Source organism: Polyodon spathula, chromosome 17, assembly GCF_017654505.1.
Source record: "Polyodon spathula isolate WHYD16114869_AA chromosome 17, ASM1765450v1, whole genome shotgun sequence".
NCBI classification, from domain to species: Eukaryota; Metazoa; Chordata; class Actinopteri; order Acipenseriformes; family Polyodontidae; genus Polyodon; species Polyodon spathula.
The window spans coordinates 850,946-867,208 of NC_054550.1; the positions used below are offsets into that span (position 1 = coordinate 850,946).

The 16,263-nt window shown below is 36.2% G+C and overlaps 1 protein-coding gene across 2 annotated transcripts in view; it reads left to right on the plus strand.

Moving 5' to 3' along the window:
* Positions 1 to 1,691: 1,691 nt before the first annotated feature.
* LOC121330384 (metallophosphoesterase MPPED2) overlaps positions 1,692 to 16,263 on the plus strand; it is a 34,958-nt gene continuing 20,386 nt past the window's right edge. The window contains exons 1-3 of one of the 2 annotated variants that reach the window (XM_041276864.1): positions 1,692 to 1,896; positions 4,603 to 4,874; positions 14,102 to 14,283. In XM_041276864.1, the coding sequence (XP_041132798.1) occupies positions 4,747 to 4,874; positions 14,102 to 14,283 (310 nt within the window). In that variant the 5' untranslated portion in view covers positions 1,692 to 1,896; positions 4,603 to 4,746. The remainder of the gene's footprint in view (positions 1,897 to 4,602; positions 4,875 to 14,101; positions 14,284 to 16,263) is intronic. The other variant, XM_041276865.1, reaches the window with a different exon arrangement.

Consider the following 16,263-nt stretch of genomic DNA (forward strand, 5'->3'; position numbering starts at 1 on the left):
TTGATTTCCAAATGGCTGCATGTTTAGACAGCCCATCTTTTCCCTTTCCCCTGCTCCCTGGATGCTGTGGCAGATCCACACACACACTACTACATATCTATATTCAGAAGGCTGTGTATCATCTCAGTGCTCCACTACTCCTTCACCCCAGCACTCGTCTCCTCTCGCAGTGCAGCTAAACTTCTATAATCTTAAACACTCTATATCCATTACACCCTGCCTTTGGAGATCCCTGAACTCGGTAGCAGATCTAATCCAGTGCCGCTAAATTGCAGCATTTTTTAACTCTTTATTTCCCTGTGTGTTTTGTTCCCTACCCTTAGCACAGTAGTAATATCTGAGTTCATATTGCAATAATGTGGTTCTCTGCTTTTTACAGCCTTTACTGTATCAATGGACTTCTCTCACCTTTCAGTAGTAGTTTTGTCCTTTGTTTGAAATACTTCCACATGTTGAGCCACCCCCCATCTTTTCCTTTAATGACTATGTCCCTTAGCTCACCATGTACTAGCAAAGCAAATAAAATACAAAGGATGTAAATGTTTTTATCTCAATGGGATTAAAACATCGTGCCCCCAGTTGTTCTTGCACTGTTATTTTCACATGTTTTTAAGTGCGGTATTAGACTTAAACATCCCTCATATGTCTAGCAGAAAATAAACAAATATTACTAGTTAAATGTTGCATGGTGAAAGTTTTCAATGGATGATATGAAAGACACCATAAGGGAAATCCCTGGTAACAACTGGGACTGGCAATCATGTGGATTAAAGAATCAGTACTGTGCAGTATCGTGTATCCCTATTCGTTCTGCACAGAGGCTTCCATTCCCTGTCCATCTGCACTGCTGTAACGCTTTTGCGTTGGTATGTAGCATCTGACCTGGTGCACTCTCAAACCTGGTGGCAGCTGGGCATCCCTTGTGGTCGTCTCTCTGACCCTGATCCTTATTAGGCCTACAATGCATTTTCTTAGTGCATTTCTGCATTGCAAAGCCAATGCCCTTATCTCTTACCCCCCCCCCCAGGAGAATGGTAATGCTGTTGTGATGTACTACAGTTTAGATTCTGTAAGTGCTTTCAAACTCCAAAATTAGTGCCTCTGTGTTTTTTTTTTTTTTTTAAAGCAAAACTGAGATTTAAAAAGCAAATGCCCTTTTTGTTTTTGTGATGCTGCAGAAAACAGCATAATCTTTTCAGTATTGGTTCCTAATGTAACAACCCACATAGAAAAAAAAAACAACTATAGTACAGTCCAAAAATGCTATATAGGAAGCTAGTCTCAGTCTCTTATATGTTAGTGCAATTTTCAAAACCATATACGGAAGAGCACCTAATTATCGTGACTAACAACATGTTTAGTGTGCCATTTATTTCCAAACTCTAACTGACAACGACCTTTGTAGCTGCACAGCCATCTAGGTCCCGGTCCTGTTGCAAATGCACACTTCACATTTCAGAATTGTGCCGAGTACAGCTTGTCAAGAAATCCTCTCCTGGAAGGAACGCATTGTTTCTGTACTGCGCTGTGTGCACGGTGTGCGTTGCGGCTTGCGTCTGTGTGTGAGCTTGTGCTCTGCTCCCTGACCCCAGTGGCAGTCCCTTCTCACTGCACTGCTCTCTCAGGCTATTTTCTCTCAGATCGAGGCTGCTCTCTCACTCTCTCTCTCTCTCTCTCTCTCTCTCTCTCTCTCTCTCTCTCTCTCTCTCTCGCTCTCTGTTTCTGTCTGTGTCTCATTTCCACTCGAGCCAGCCGAGGGTCTCACAGGGTCGAAGGTTTTGCCCTGCGTGATCCAACCTCAACCTTCTAGCCTTCCAAATCGGCATTCATTCTCCATGGATCGGCGTCTCTAACACGGAGAGGGCAACCCTGGGACACATAATAGCCAGAGCAAAGGTATTCACCCCGATTAGCGACAAAATCGCATGGAAAAAAAAATAACAAAACACAAAGCCGTGGGTTAGAGGTGCCTTGTCATTTACAAGGAGAAAGATAAAGTCTAGTGAGCGGTTGCTGCATATGCCGTTGATCGCCGCATTATTTTAGATCAAACCCATAGTTTTAAATAGCTTAATGCTGTATTTTAATATCACTTATTTATATTTTAGGATATTATTTTGTTCTGTGCTGTGTCAGATGGCTAAATTCTCACCTTTTTCCCCTTTCTTGCGAAAGTGATTTGGTTTGCAGTTATATTTGTATGTGTATTTTTATTTTATTTTATTTTATTGCGTGGTGTTTACTTAAAATAAATAAATAAATAAATAAATAATAAAAAAACTTACAGTTTTTAGGTTACAATAATGCTTCATCTACAACAGTGCAGGCCAGGGTTTATTACATAACACGAAACGTAGGGTATGTGGCTGGATACGAAGAGCAGCACTTCAAATGTAGCCAGGAGATCTGAATGTCAGGCTATGGTTATTGCAGAATTCTTAACTATGTACACTGTTTGCAATAATCTGTATTTACAATCTGGGAAAGGTGAAGTGTTACAAAAGTGTAATGCACAAAGTAGCTATTTATTGCAACATTTGTTACAGAAACGTTTGCATTTAAAGTGCAACCATAACTTGGCAGTTGTTAAGGGCTCAGAAATAGCTATCTTTGAGGCCTAATTTGTTTAATACAGAAGGCGGGATCTGGATGAAAGTGACAAAGCTGGAGTAAAATGTTATTGGTAGGTTTAGGATTGATGGCAGATAATGTGCATTTTATTTTATGCATTTGCAACTAAAATGCAACACTATACAGCAGCAGCATCACGATGGAGACTCCTGTCAAAAGAAAACCCGTGCTGTGACAGATCAATTGAACTATATGAAATAGATCTACTCAACTGAACCCAAGCAGTTTTTGGAATTATTTTTTTGTTTGATTTTATGGTAACGATCGTGTAGTAGTAATAGTGTGGCTGATCGCTTAAGATGAATGACGTTGGGCAGGAGAGCTGTACAAAAGCCAGGAGGATGCGATGTGAAACCCATTGCCTTCTGATTATTATAATCAGTCAGGGACAAGCAAGAGAACACTAGCGGGTTGAGTCTGAGCTTCAGTCCGTGAGAGGGAGTCTTCTAGACGGGCTGAAAGAAAGCACACCATCGGCAATACGCTGATGGATTGGAGTTAGTTCTTGAAATGTAGGGCAAATACTGTTTTCAGATTAATTACAATATTTAAATTAATTCTATTTTAATAGTTTTAAAATCCTTGCATTGAATGAGGATTTGTGGAGCTTAAATTAAAATAACCGGATTACTACTAATTATTACCATATTGTAATTATGTTATAAATTGTATGTATGTTGATTGCTGTATTTTTAGTGCTATATGTTTTGCCTGAATACGACGCTAATAATGTTGTACATAATATATAAAGAGGTTATCTGTAACTTTTTTTTTTCACGTTTGGGCTAAGTCTAATATTCTTTGAATACTAGTATTATACAGAAGCATTAAATGCCATGTATAATGTTTATGATTTGTTTATTTTTTTTATATGCATATGGTATTTACAGAAAGTCCTACCGTGCTGTATTGTAGAATGTAATTATGGTCATTGCTAGGAATCCTTAAGCAAAAAGTGTTAAATTGCGTGCCTCTATTTGCACCCTGTCCGATCTGCAGGGTCTTGAATGCACTGTGTGTGAGGCCTGCAAGTTTTAACTTTATTTAACTGTTTTAGTTATACTCGCACTGTGTAACACCTCATTACATAGTTATGAGATGATAAACCAAAACAAACGTAGAAATACCCTCTTAAAAATACACAAATACCTGTGGTGTTCTTTGGTATATTTATCAAAGAGACACATAATGGTAATTTTAGGAATTTTTATTTATCTTCATAGGTTAAACATTTCTTAGTCTGGCAGATCATCACAGATAGGCCTGGAATCAATTGACTATTGTTTTGCATGCAAAGCCTGTCCTGGAATCACAAATAAAACTATTGCAATATTAAAAGTGCATTGGTTTATATATACAACACAAGCTTAGATGCATGGTACTTGAAGGATCCTGTCCAGTTGGTTGGATATTGGCTTTTTCAATGAAACTGTGTTTCAGTGTGCTGTACATACAGATTAACTTGGTTTGAGTTTCCCCCATCTTCATTTTACTTGAGAATCAGTAAGATGTTGTAACAGACTGATTTTATAATTTAACAGGTTTTTTGGCTAAGTATCTGATATTAATATGTTTATCTGGTTGGAAAAATAAATTACACAGACCAGTTAAACAACTACTATCATATAATCTGGAAATAAACCATCAATCACAGCATGTTTCTTTTTTGGGTTCAACCAGATTCATAGTCGTTTAATGCAAGTAGCTGGAAGAGGGTAATTTTTTTTTTTTTTTTTTTTTTTTAAAGAATTGTGGAGTTTGCTTCCCTCAAGTTGATGTTGTGTGGTACCAACTATAATTAATGGTGCAGCAAGATTGAGTGATTTAATCAATTCTGTACATCTGGGATAAATACTTAAAACAGAAGTGGTCAACATAATAATAATAATAATAATAATAATAATAATAATAATAATAATAATAATAATTAAAATCTAATTTTCATTCTTGTTTTCTTTTCCATATTTCCAGCTTTCGGTTTTGTTTTCTCTGTAGATTGCAGCGTGGTTTTGAGGCTGGTGGTCTTTTGGTTTTTGAATTGGGATTCTGAGCTATGCCTGCTGCAGTAACTTGTCCTGGATACTTGTGAATTGCTCATGTCCAAAAGACGGAAGAATGGCTCATGGAATTCCATCCCAGGGTAAAGTTACCATCAGCGTGGATGAGTACAGCACCAACCCCACCCAGGCCTTTACCCACTACAACATCAACCAGAGCAGATTCCAGCCCCCTCATGTGCACATGTAAGTTCACTTTAAACCACTTTTATTATTGAAGTCCTGTATGGTACTTCTTTCATTTTTATTACCGTATTGTACGAGTGTACATGTTTTTAAAAACATGTAGCAAAAGTTTTGCAGGCAAGGTCCATATAGTCCATATACATATGTGTGTATATATATATATATACCTGATATGATATATATATGTATATACATATGTACATCACACACATATGTATGTATGTATGGACTATATATACCATGTGTGTGTGTGTGTGTATATATATATATATATATATATATATATATATATATATATATATATATATATATATATAATGTAATGTGTTAATAATAACTGTTAAATAATAATAATATGTCAGTCAGAGCTACAGATTGATTATCCTGGTTTAATTTGTTTATTATTTTATATATCTACAGAAGAAGATGTAAGAAATAACCTTAGTACTTATCACAGTAAGGTGCATACCAAAATGTAAAAAAATAACAATAATAATAATAAAACAACCAAGCATGGCTACTGTCATGTTAGATTTGATCCATGGCTGAAACACACACATGTAGGCATGTTTTAGCTCACAGGATTCGTTGTAGCCTGACCATAGCCCAGTTCTTAAATTTGCAATTGACTGTGACAAACCAAAGATAAACACTGCTATAAAAACTAAACAATTCTGCACTGGTGTATCTGTAACCCTAATCACATATATTGTTAAAATCAAATCAGAGTTTTGTATCTAGCACAGTGTAGAAGTATAATTTTTTTAAAAGGTAAATAAGTTTGATTGGAAAATCCTTCATAAAAACTCTCTGTGATAGAAGTATTACATTGACTTGAGCTTTATCAAGTGTCCAAATTAGACTAGCGCTATATTACCCATGCCATTTAAATATCCACTAGTCCATTCCCAGGCAAGAGTATGTAAATCCCATCCATTGAAGCAATGCTGGTCTATGGAGAAGGGGTTTGGGTATTCAATTAATTTTGATACAAGACTGTGGGAAGCTAATTGTCTTACCTATTGAAAAAGTAAACACTTAATAAATAAATGTCCCTAACGTAATAATCAATTTCTTCCAGCGTGGGATCCAATTAAAAGGCAGAAAACTGCCATATATAAAAAAAAAAGTCCTTGCTGTTGAAATACGATTTCAAGGGCCCTAGAGAAAGCCTGCTGAAGTATTCTTATTTAAATCTTTAGTTTTACACAAGGGCTGATATAAAAGATTATTTAATTAAACTTGTGAAAGGAGGAACCCTCAGTTAATTTCCTGATCCTGCGGCATTACAGGCAGGTTAAGTACCTGTTCATACAGCTCGTTATGTAACAGTTTCTGTTTCATCTGCTGGAAGCTGATATAATAAACACAAGTGGTCAAGAAGAGGCCAACCAGTGATGCTTTTTCAATTAGTGCTTGAGACAGAGTCTGTCCAGATAACCCTTAAGGTCCTGCAGCCCAATGAACTGAGGCGGTATATTTCTTTTTTTTTTTTTTTTTTTTTTTTTTTTTTTTAGTTGATCAAACATTTGTTCCACTGGGAAAAATGGTTCGTTTTTTTTTTTTTTTCCCGTTCCCTCAAGGAGTTGAATCCAGGATGTTGTGAAATACCCTGGCTTCAATGAAAATGGTTCTTTAATGAGCTTTTATATGTAAAGATCTTAGATTGCATTTATGGAATGAGAAAGCTGTGACGTATTGTTTTAGTTTTTTTAGTTTTTTTTTTGTATAGTCTTAAATCCTGTGATAGGAAGCAGGGCTTTCCTGACTTTCTTATCAAACAAGTGTTTGAGCCATGCTGGCATAAGGTGCTGAGAGTCAGGGTTGGGTTCCATGCAGTCTAAGTAATAATAATAACGAAGAACAGTAAGCAGTTTTTGAAAACCCTGCCTTTTATTGTACAATACCATTTTACATTGCCATATTTTAATTGTCTATCTATCTATCTATAGACTTTCCCTTGACAAAGATATGTTTATTATAGTAAACATTTTTAATGCAATAAGAAGCCATTAGATTTGTTTGAGATTTGTTTATTCCCCAAATTTTATTGCATGCTTCAGTATTAAAAAATAAATACAAATACATATTTTCATCTCCAAGTTAAGTAAGAAAAGGTAAATATTTGTCTTACCTGTGATCATTGTCATTGTATTTTCTTCTTTGAGGAGAGTTGATAAGCAGGAAAGTCAATTTCCAGTAGCCCATTCCTACAACAGAAGATGCTGTCCCCATCAAAGTGTTTGCTTAGGGGCTCAGTTATAAATTTCCTAAAACCTATTTCTGTCAAATATTAATGGTGCTAGTGATGTAAATTGGAAGATTTCTGATTTAATGACATCTCAATAGTCCTGGATAAAGGGGTACAGATTGCTAATGGAACACAGAAAACAGAACTTTCCCTAAAGAAAGTAACCCTATATTAATTCTTTAATTATTATTGTTTATTTTTTTCTCAAGATTGAAAACATGAAAACACTTAATTATTAAGGGCTTGACCGTCCCTAAAACACATATAGTATTATAGAATGAACGTGTATTCAAACTGATAGATGCTAGCTTCAGTTAAAGAAAGTGGGCTTTACAAAACAGCCACTGTTGTGAGCCACAATATTATAATTAAACGCTATGGCCCAGAAGAAGCAGTCCAATTTCCTAAAATCTTCAAAGAACTTGTCAAATTCTGCAGCAGATACTTTTTGTTTTTTTATGAAAAACAGTGTTTAAGATTGTTAATAAAGAAGACAAAGTAAGTCACTTAGTCAAATTCTTTTTTTTTTTTTTTATTAAATCACATTACTAAAATCTGAGAGGGGTAAAAAAAACCCAGAACAAACATGTTTGCCATATTTTATGGAAGTCAAAGAAGAAAAAAAAACACACACACAATAAAGCAAAGAGAGTTCACTTTTACAGCACTGACTATTGGATGCAATTTTTTAAAATATGCATGAAACATAACAATTCTTAAAGAAATTAAATACAGTTGTGGCCAAAACATATGACTGTATTTAATCACATTAGTAATAGTATTTGCATAGCAGAATAAGGTGTTAGTGGTGCACTGGGATTCAAATTAGCATTGGTACATTTTACAAACTCAATTAGCATTGGTACATTTTACAAATGCACTGTTTACTGTATACGAGGCTTGGAGTATTTTTGTACAAATGTAACGGGGTATTTTTAGAAACATTTGTTGTTCATCAAAATGTCATAATTTTAAAACGTATTCACATCAACACAGCGCATAAAAATAGTTTGAAAACTGTGACAAGTGCTTGGAAACAGTGACAGGCGACAGCGATTGGCTGATAAACTAGCATTTCTTTGACCAAGGCCACAGTGTGAAAAGTCTTACCATCACATACTACAAAACAAATGGAAAAGTGACAATTAAAAAAAATGCAGTTCGCTGCCCATTCCTTTTTGAGCATTAATTTTACTACACCAAAAGCGTGTGTATTTCTATATATAATTTAGAATGGCATATTTCAGAACCTGCAACACAGGGAGTACAAGCAGGGTACTGGTTGATTTTCTCTGACCTTTCACATCAGAGTAACAGAGCAACACTTCGCTTTCAACTTGCGACTAAACTGAAATCCATTTATTAAAAAATAATAATAATAATAATCTTACTTTGTTTCATTCTTCAGTAGCCACTGTATGTCTAGCCGTGCTCATTGTCACAGTCTTCTGCCGTTTTAACAGAAGCTCTGATGGTGAGTAATTGGAAATATTGGTCTTGCATTTTGCATTTGTGCCCTGTCTTTTGCCTTTATATTCTGTGCTAATTTAGGTTTGTTTCCAGAGCTCACCTATGGCTTTAGGAATCTCTCCTTGGCTGAACTAAGCGCACACTGAAACTCTGCCACTCGTCACACTACGCAAGTAGCGTGTATGCGTGCTAGTGACATGTACAGTAATAGTAGGAAGCAAATGTTTGAGGTTTTTTTTTTTTTTTTGTAAAAAACTGAAAATTCAGATTTTATTTTTCTGTGATCGCGGAATCCTGGAGGCGCTAATTAGCAATCCTAACAATAAACCTTTAACCTCTAGGTCACCAGTTCAGTTGTAACCTAGGTCAATATTGATTGAAAATCATTTATGTCCGATGGGTGGGGAGGGGGTGTTAAGATAAATTCGTTTTGGTAATCTCAGTCCTGCCCTTGGTGGACGGGTGCTCCTATAACAAAGCAACTGTCACAATCAGTACTGATTGATGCTTTTTCAGCCTGTCAGTCACAGTGTCAAGGGATTAGAAGGAATGGATTGGAGACTTACCCCTCTGCGGTAGATGGTTGTCCCTCTACGGACTCGTTGGTGGGAGCTTTTTATGGGGGAGCTTGTGATGCCAGTGTCTGAGTAACTCACCCAATGACGACTTCAGCCTGCAGTGTAACTTTCAACAACAGAACGATTTACTTGCTTTTTGGCAGGGGGGTATTTTTCAAACCTGGTATGAGGATGTTGAGGTGGCTCGTTCACTTTCTCATATTTATAAGGATAAGTTGCATTTTAACTTCATTGCGTGTTATGTTTGCTCAGTTACTTGATGTTTTTAAAGTTCCAGTTACATAAGTTTTATTCAACATATGTAACCTAGCTTTAATAAAAATATCCAGGCTATTTTTTTTATTTCATCAGTGAATTAAAAATGAAACCCGTTTACAGGATCAGTTCCAAATGTGTTATTGTCGGCATTCTCCATCACCATTGAATGCTTTTTCTAACTCATAAACAAGTTAATGGAATATCTGTATCTGTTTCTTCATGTGGGTTGCGGGTTTGAAGCTCAGACACCCATTGATTTTGGGGGTTATATCCCCAGGGGAAAGAACATGATCTATATTGCATACTACAGTGTCTGGACACCTCAGCAATAAGTGACCCTACGTGCTGCTCGCTCTCGCAATGCCAGGGTGGATATGGGCTTTGATTTATTGTGACTGCAGGGATAGCAGAAAACAGGAAGCTTAACAGCAGCTGTTAGTAATTGTTTTTTTCTTTTTCATAAAAACAAATAGTCTAATTTCTTGTAGATTTTCGTCTGACATAATGATCATTATATTGAAAGGCTAATTTTACTCCAGCAGGAACATTTCCCCATCGAATGTAACAGTGCTAAATGTGACGCATGAGCACCCACTTTCTGTAGTAGCCTAGTTACATAGTGCCTTAGACAAGCATATACTTCCTATAATGAACTCATCAGTACTGCTTAAGCTCATCTAGTCATTTGCTTACTGGCCAGTGTCGGCAGGTTGGAAGCTTTTAAACCTTTGTAGCATTTACCACAATATGTATTCAATTTAAAAGAACAATGTAAAGAACTAACTGCTTGACTGACATCACCCTGTGGTTACCCACAGTCCCTCTGCACATCTCTTCAGTTTAATAATACAGTCTCAGACCTGCTCTGACCACATCACACAATGTAAGGGTTTTTTTTCCTTTCCTTTTAAATATACAGACAGCGATGGACTCGACAGCATCTTTCTCTTATTAGTGCCTATCCTGGTCAATACAGTAGATAGAAATCTGCCCATAGTGGGTAGTTTGGCGTTTGTGCAGTGTTTTGATTGCGTTTCCCCATGACTCCTAAACCTGCATTTGATAACTGAAAATGTGGTAATGCTAGTGTTTGTATTATATAATTATCAAATTTAACAACCAAAAAGAATTGTAGGGCAACTTGGGAAGAGGATTCCGTATGGTTGTCTGCGTGGTATATTTTTAAAGCATGTTTCATGCTGGGACTTTGCTGCCAGTAAGATATCACGGTTGAACGACAGGAATGCAGAAATCAATATATGTGTTTGTTTTCCGATAAATAAATGCAAAGGACCTAACTGTATAGGTTTTTTTGTTTTGTTTTGTTTTTTTTGTTTTTTTTCTGAATGGTAGCGATTAACACTGAACAGTCTTGTGTTGTATTGTCGGCAATCTCACTTAGCCGATACTGTAGTAACAAAGCTGCAAGTTCCTTTTTAGGCATGACATCTGATTCATTGTAAAACACAACGGAGGTGCATTTAATCAATAACATTTTTATTCGGATGCAGAAATCAGATGTTCGGCAAATGAGAACGAGCTGTGTGTGATAGACAGCAAAGAGTAAGCAAGCCAGATTATGCGCGCGCACATACTGATCTCTAAGGAAAGCCATCTGGGCAAAAATGCGTTGTGCTGCTTTAGAGGAAAGACAAGCACATCCTTCTGAAATACCTCGCTTAAACAGTAACCAGCTTGAACTTGACTTTTATGTTGAATGCAGTAAACGAGAACCAAAACAGTGCGTCGCACCCCTCCCCTCCCCTTCGCTTTACAATCCCATTTCCACGTTTGTTTTATTTGAAGTGTTTAAAGTTCAATTTCAGTTGGCGTTTGTTTGTTCAGCTACAAAAAAGGCACAATTTAAACCACGTGTTATTGCTGTACTTTATAAAAACTTGTCTGTGGCGCTGTTTGCTGTGAAGAAACGGTAAGGAATAATAAAAAATAAATACAAAAACAAGAAAAACATTGAAATGCGTTGTCAACTTTATGTACGGTTTATTTAGGGAATAAACAAACAACGTTTGACTTGCATCATTGTTTTGGAGTGTTTAGCCAGATTGCTGGTAACAATTTAGTTACAGTTCATGCAAAGGTGTTCAAAATTATATAATGTAATAAGCGTGCTAGTTTGCATTTTTAACTGAAAATGCTGTACATGCATTTATAAATGATTTGTGAACTCTTTCAAAGTCAGCCTATCAATATCAATAGTATAACTGTATTCAGAGGAACCAGTGAAGTGTAAGAGAGACTCTTTCTAAAACTTGGTCCTAATAATCCTAATAATAGGAATATATGACTTTGGTACTAATGTTGTGTTGTTAGGGAAGGGACTGACATGTCATGTCTTTATTGATATTGGCTCATTTCTTAGTACAAACCTCACCACCACTACAATGACTCTATCCCTCTGCCTGTCCTTCCATCACATTTCTATACATATACTGTTGTCCTTGAGACTATCAGAATCTGTGACTACTCGGCAGGACATTCCCCACTCTGATTCATGAATGTGTCTTAACCTTGACCTGCAGAGACCACCCTCTGCAGAGGTCAGGGGTCACAGGAGTCCCATTGCTTACATAATCCCTGGTCTCCTTTTAACAAAGACTGCAAATTATTCCAGTTTATATATTGCTTTTTGCAGTGCTGCTGATGTCAAGATTTGAAACATCAGAACTAATTGACAAGGGATAACAAATTGGAGTCTTTCAAGATAAAAGAAGAAACTTTGTCAGCGTTTGGAATTTGCCTAATCCATAAACTACAAAATGATATCGCAAGTGTCTACTGGAAGCTGTAACAGTAGTAGGGTATTTCATGTTAGATTTTGAAATGTCACATTTTTTAATTTTGTTCAGTTTTTTGTTTAAGCATGTGGAAAACTGTAAAGCAGTATGTAGTTCAAAATGTTAACGTAACATTTTTCCACCAGAAATGTATGTATTTTCAACGCTAACCCCAACCCCCCCCTCCCCACGACCTGTCTTGTAATCTCTTCACTTGCATTTAAAGGTGGGACAGTTTTTTTGCTGCATATATATATTGCAAAGCATGTAACTGTTACCAGATGGATTATCACTCCTGGTTTCCCCACATGGCTCTTGGTTGTTTGGGTAGCAATTAAAAAAATATTTCCAAGACTAAATACTGTAGGGCACAGTGTCTGGCATGCTTTCTTTACAGTGCCACTGTAGTCAAAATAAATTAGTTTTAAGAAAAAACGCACAGTCAGATAGCTTCGTTCTGGTGTTGACATTTAGAAACACTACGCTAATGAGGCTTTAGCACGCCAATCTCCTTTGGCATTTTATATGTAGCCTTTTCATACCAAATTTGTATTTTTCTTATGTTTACCCATCATTATTGGAGGTCCCATCCTCCTTGAACTTTTTTTAAAATATATTAATACAAAATTTTAAACCAGATACAAGGGTTTATTTTAATATTCTAAATAGTGGAATATCTTAATGACCCACTTATTAACATTACCACTTACAATTAAAAAAAAAAAAAATACAGAAAAATCATGTTTAGTACATTACATAATGATGACTTCTATGATCATTTATTTAAAAAGGTCTTTGTGGAAATATATCTGTATCTTGGAGGTATTTGTTAAAGCCAATCACATGATGATTTACTACAGAATGGACAGAAAATAAAAAGGCTTTCTGTTTAATTCCTCAGTTGGGAAATGTCATACCACTTCAACTAAAAGTTGCAAAAGGTTGTTTTGAATATACATTTAAAAACCTGAGCGTTAGACTGTAATGTATCATATGGTTCCTGCCAGAAGCTTTTTGTATTGCTTTTATGCTGCCAGCTGGATTTTATTAACACTTAACACTGTCTCAACCATGAAATTCTGGGACAATCCTGGAAAAGCCTACAGGCTATAGTTGTGCTTTTAATGTTTGAGATTGAACTTTACTGTACATGCACAACATTTTGATCTTTAGCACGAATGTTACATTTTCTTTTGCAGGTATTGCTTATAATCAGAATGAATACATATTTCTGATATTCTGACATTTACAGATGTCATTAAATCAAGCTGGAAAGAAACTTCTAAAGGTTTAAGGTTTTTTTAATGGAAATGGTTTCTGTGAACTAGTTCTGCAGTTTCTTTTAAGCAGGTTAATTGTATTAACTAGTTCATCATTCTGATGCAATATGACGGATGCTACAGCATGAATATCATATAAAAAATTTTTTTTGTAATTGTAAAGACAGACTTAACTTAGTTTTTTTTTTTTTTTTTTTTTTTTTTTGTTTTTTTTTTTTTTTTTGCAGGACCCCAAGCTGAGAGAGAGAGAGAGAGAGAGAGAGAGAGAGAGAGAGAGAGAGAGAGAGAGAGAGAGAGAGAGAATATATTTAGGCAGTTAATGAATTCAGTACAATCGCTCAACTCTTGATTTTATTAAATTGACTGTGAGCATCTTTTTTATATCGCATCAGCCTGAAAGCTAAATAAAGAATCACTGCATTCTCCAGAAACTTACCCACTGTGACAGGTTAATCTGGGACCCTTCATGCATTGTACCAAAAGAGCTTACCTTTCCTCTCCAGATTACACAGGACAGTAGAGCCTGTTTTCAAAAGGGCTACGCTGCGGTGTGACCTTCCCCTAACTGCCGTGTGTTCCACTCTCTAAACACCAGGGTGGACCCAACCCCGTATGACACTCCGAAACCTGCAGGCCACACACGCTTCGTCTGTGTCTCTGACACGCACTCCCGAACAGATGGCATCCAGATGCCCTATGGAGACGTCCTCCTTCACACAGGCGATTTGACTGAGCTGGGACTGCCCTCCGAGGTTAAGAAGTTTAACGACTGGTTAGGTAAAGAGTCTTTTTTTCTCCATGCTTCTCTCTGACCTCCAATTACCCTTTTACTATCTAAGTGCCATTCAGTACTTCCTAATTAAATTAAGGGTTTTAGTTACTGTTGTCCCTTGCAGAGAGTGTTGTCTGCCGTGTTGCATTCTTCTTTTAGTCTTTTCAGTTGGGTAAAGTGAACACTGTGTTTATTAAAGAAACATTAACTTGCTATATTCCCATCCACCCACCCAGCGTTATATATTTCATGTCTGTGAATCTGTGTATTTGTTTTTTTAGCATAAAATAGAGAAAGATGCCCCCAGAGTAATTAATTAAATACCCTGTTTATCTTTCCTGTTCTAGAATAGCGTTCTTCCAAGATCTGGATACAGAAAGAGATAAGAAATGTCTAGGACCTATAGCAGTACAGTATACAACATGTCCTGTATTTTGTTTGTCATTAGATTAACAACTTCATTCATCATTAATGCGATTATTTAAAAATTGCCACTCATGCTAAGTATAGTATATCATATCTCTCAATACGGGTGTCAAATGAATCTTCTATCACATCGTCCACTCAAAGCTTTCACATGCAGTAATCATTCTTCTTTATGGAACAGGTATTTAAAAATGGTATATTGCACATAGCAACAGTTTTAACAGTGATATTAAATGTGGTTACTTTTTAGGAGGACTGCTGTTGAAAGTGTTCACAAAATCAGTAAGAACGAAAGCATACTGTAGCTAAACCAGTCAGTTTCTTTTAGTACACAGTATTTGCCGTTTCTTTTGGTAAGTCCATAGCTGTCATTTGTTGTGCATTAGGGTGAAAACCCCACACTGTAGACATTTCAATCTCTGTTTGGCACTTCAAATATGAAATAAAAGCCCAACATAGAAGTATTTATTCATAAGAAAGCTCAAATAAAATATTGCATGGCATGACAGCATGTAATCTTATAGCACGCTTTATTTGCTCATAAAAATTAGTAGTGTGCGGAATTCAATTGAAAGCTGTCCATCAGTATTTCTTCTACTTCAAATCTTGCTCAGTGGAGTTCGGTATCTAATTTATCAGACCATTCACTCAGCATGTCATGAGCTTCCTCCTATAGTGCTATAGTACTACTATAGTGGATGATGGAAAATGTAGTTCTGAGAGGTCCATGCAGGTACATGGGAAGCCATCAACCAGCAGGTGACAGCAGAAGACATTCTATGTGGATTATGGTTTAGGTACCTGGCAGGACAATAAAGGACCGCTAGTGACGTCGCTGACCCTTTAGAGCGGTCCATTCTGGTTTCTCCACCACTGTCATCCTGTACTCACATCTAGACTGTTATGCTAAGCAAATAAATACAGCCCCTTTGTTTGAGGCTGTGCAGCTTAGGTAGGGAAAAAAATATTGTTAATCCCTATGTTTTAATAAAGCTGACTTATTCCTGAAAATGTTGAATTGTGCTCAGAAAAAAAATTATTTAAATAATTTAAAAAACTGCTGACCTTTAAAAAATAATTTTCCAGGCTTTCTCTCACTTCGTGAGCAGTATAGTTGTTTCTGATTTAAGACTATATATATATATTATATATATATATATATATATATATATATATATATATATATATACACTCAGTTTAAAATATTAAACTTATAAGAAGGTTCTTTCATGTGTCATTGCTTGTTGTCATCCTTATTAAAGTTAGAAAAGATAAAATAGTTTCACCATGCTATTTATTTACAATAACGCACACGTTATATATATTCGTTGTTGCGTGTCGTGACTGTGTATTCCTTCGAATTTAAGACACAGACCAAATTTCCTACCCTCAATTTGAGGAAAAAATAACACATCAAATAAATATGCATTTACAAAGAACCTCAGTTACGTGTATGGAGGCAGTTTGCAGCCGTCTGCTTTCACACAGAGCATTACAGTTATGTGCTGCTTCTCATTTCCAGTCAGGATTACTCACACCTGTTTTTCTCTCAGTTTGTG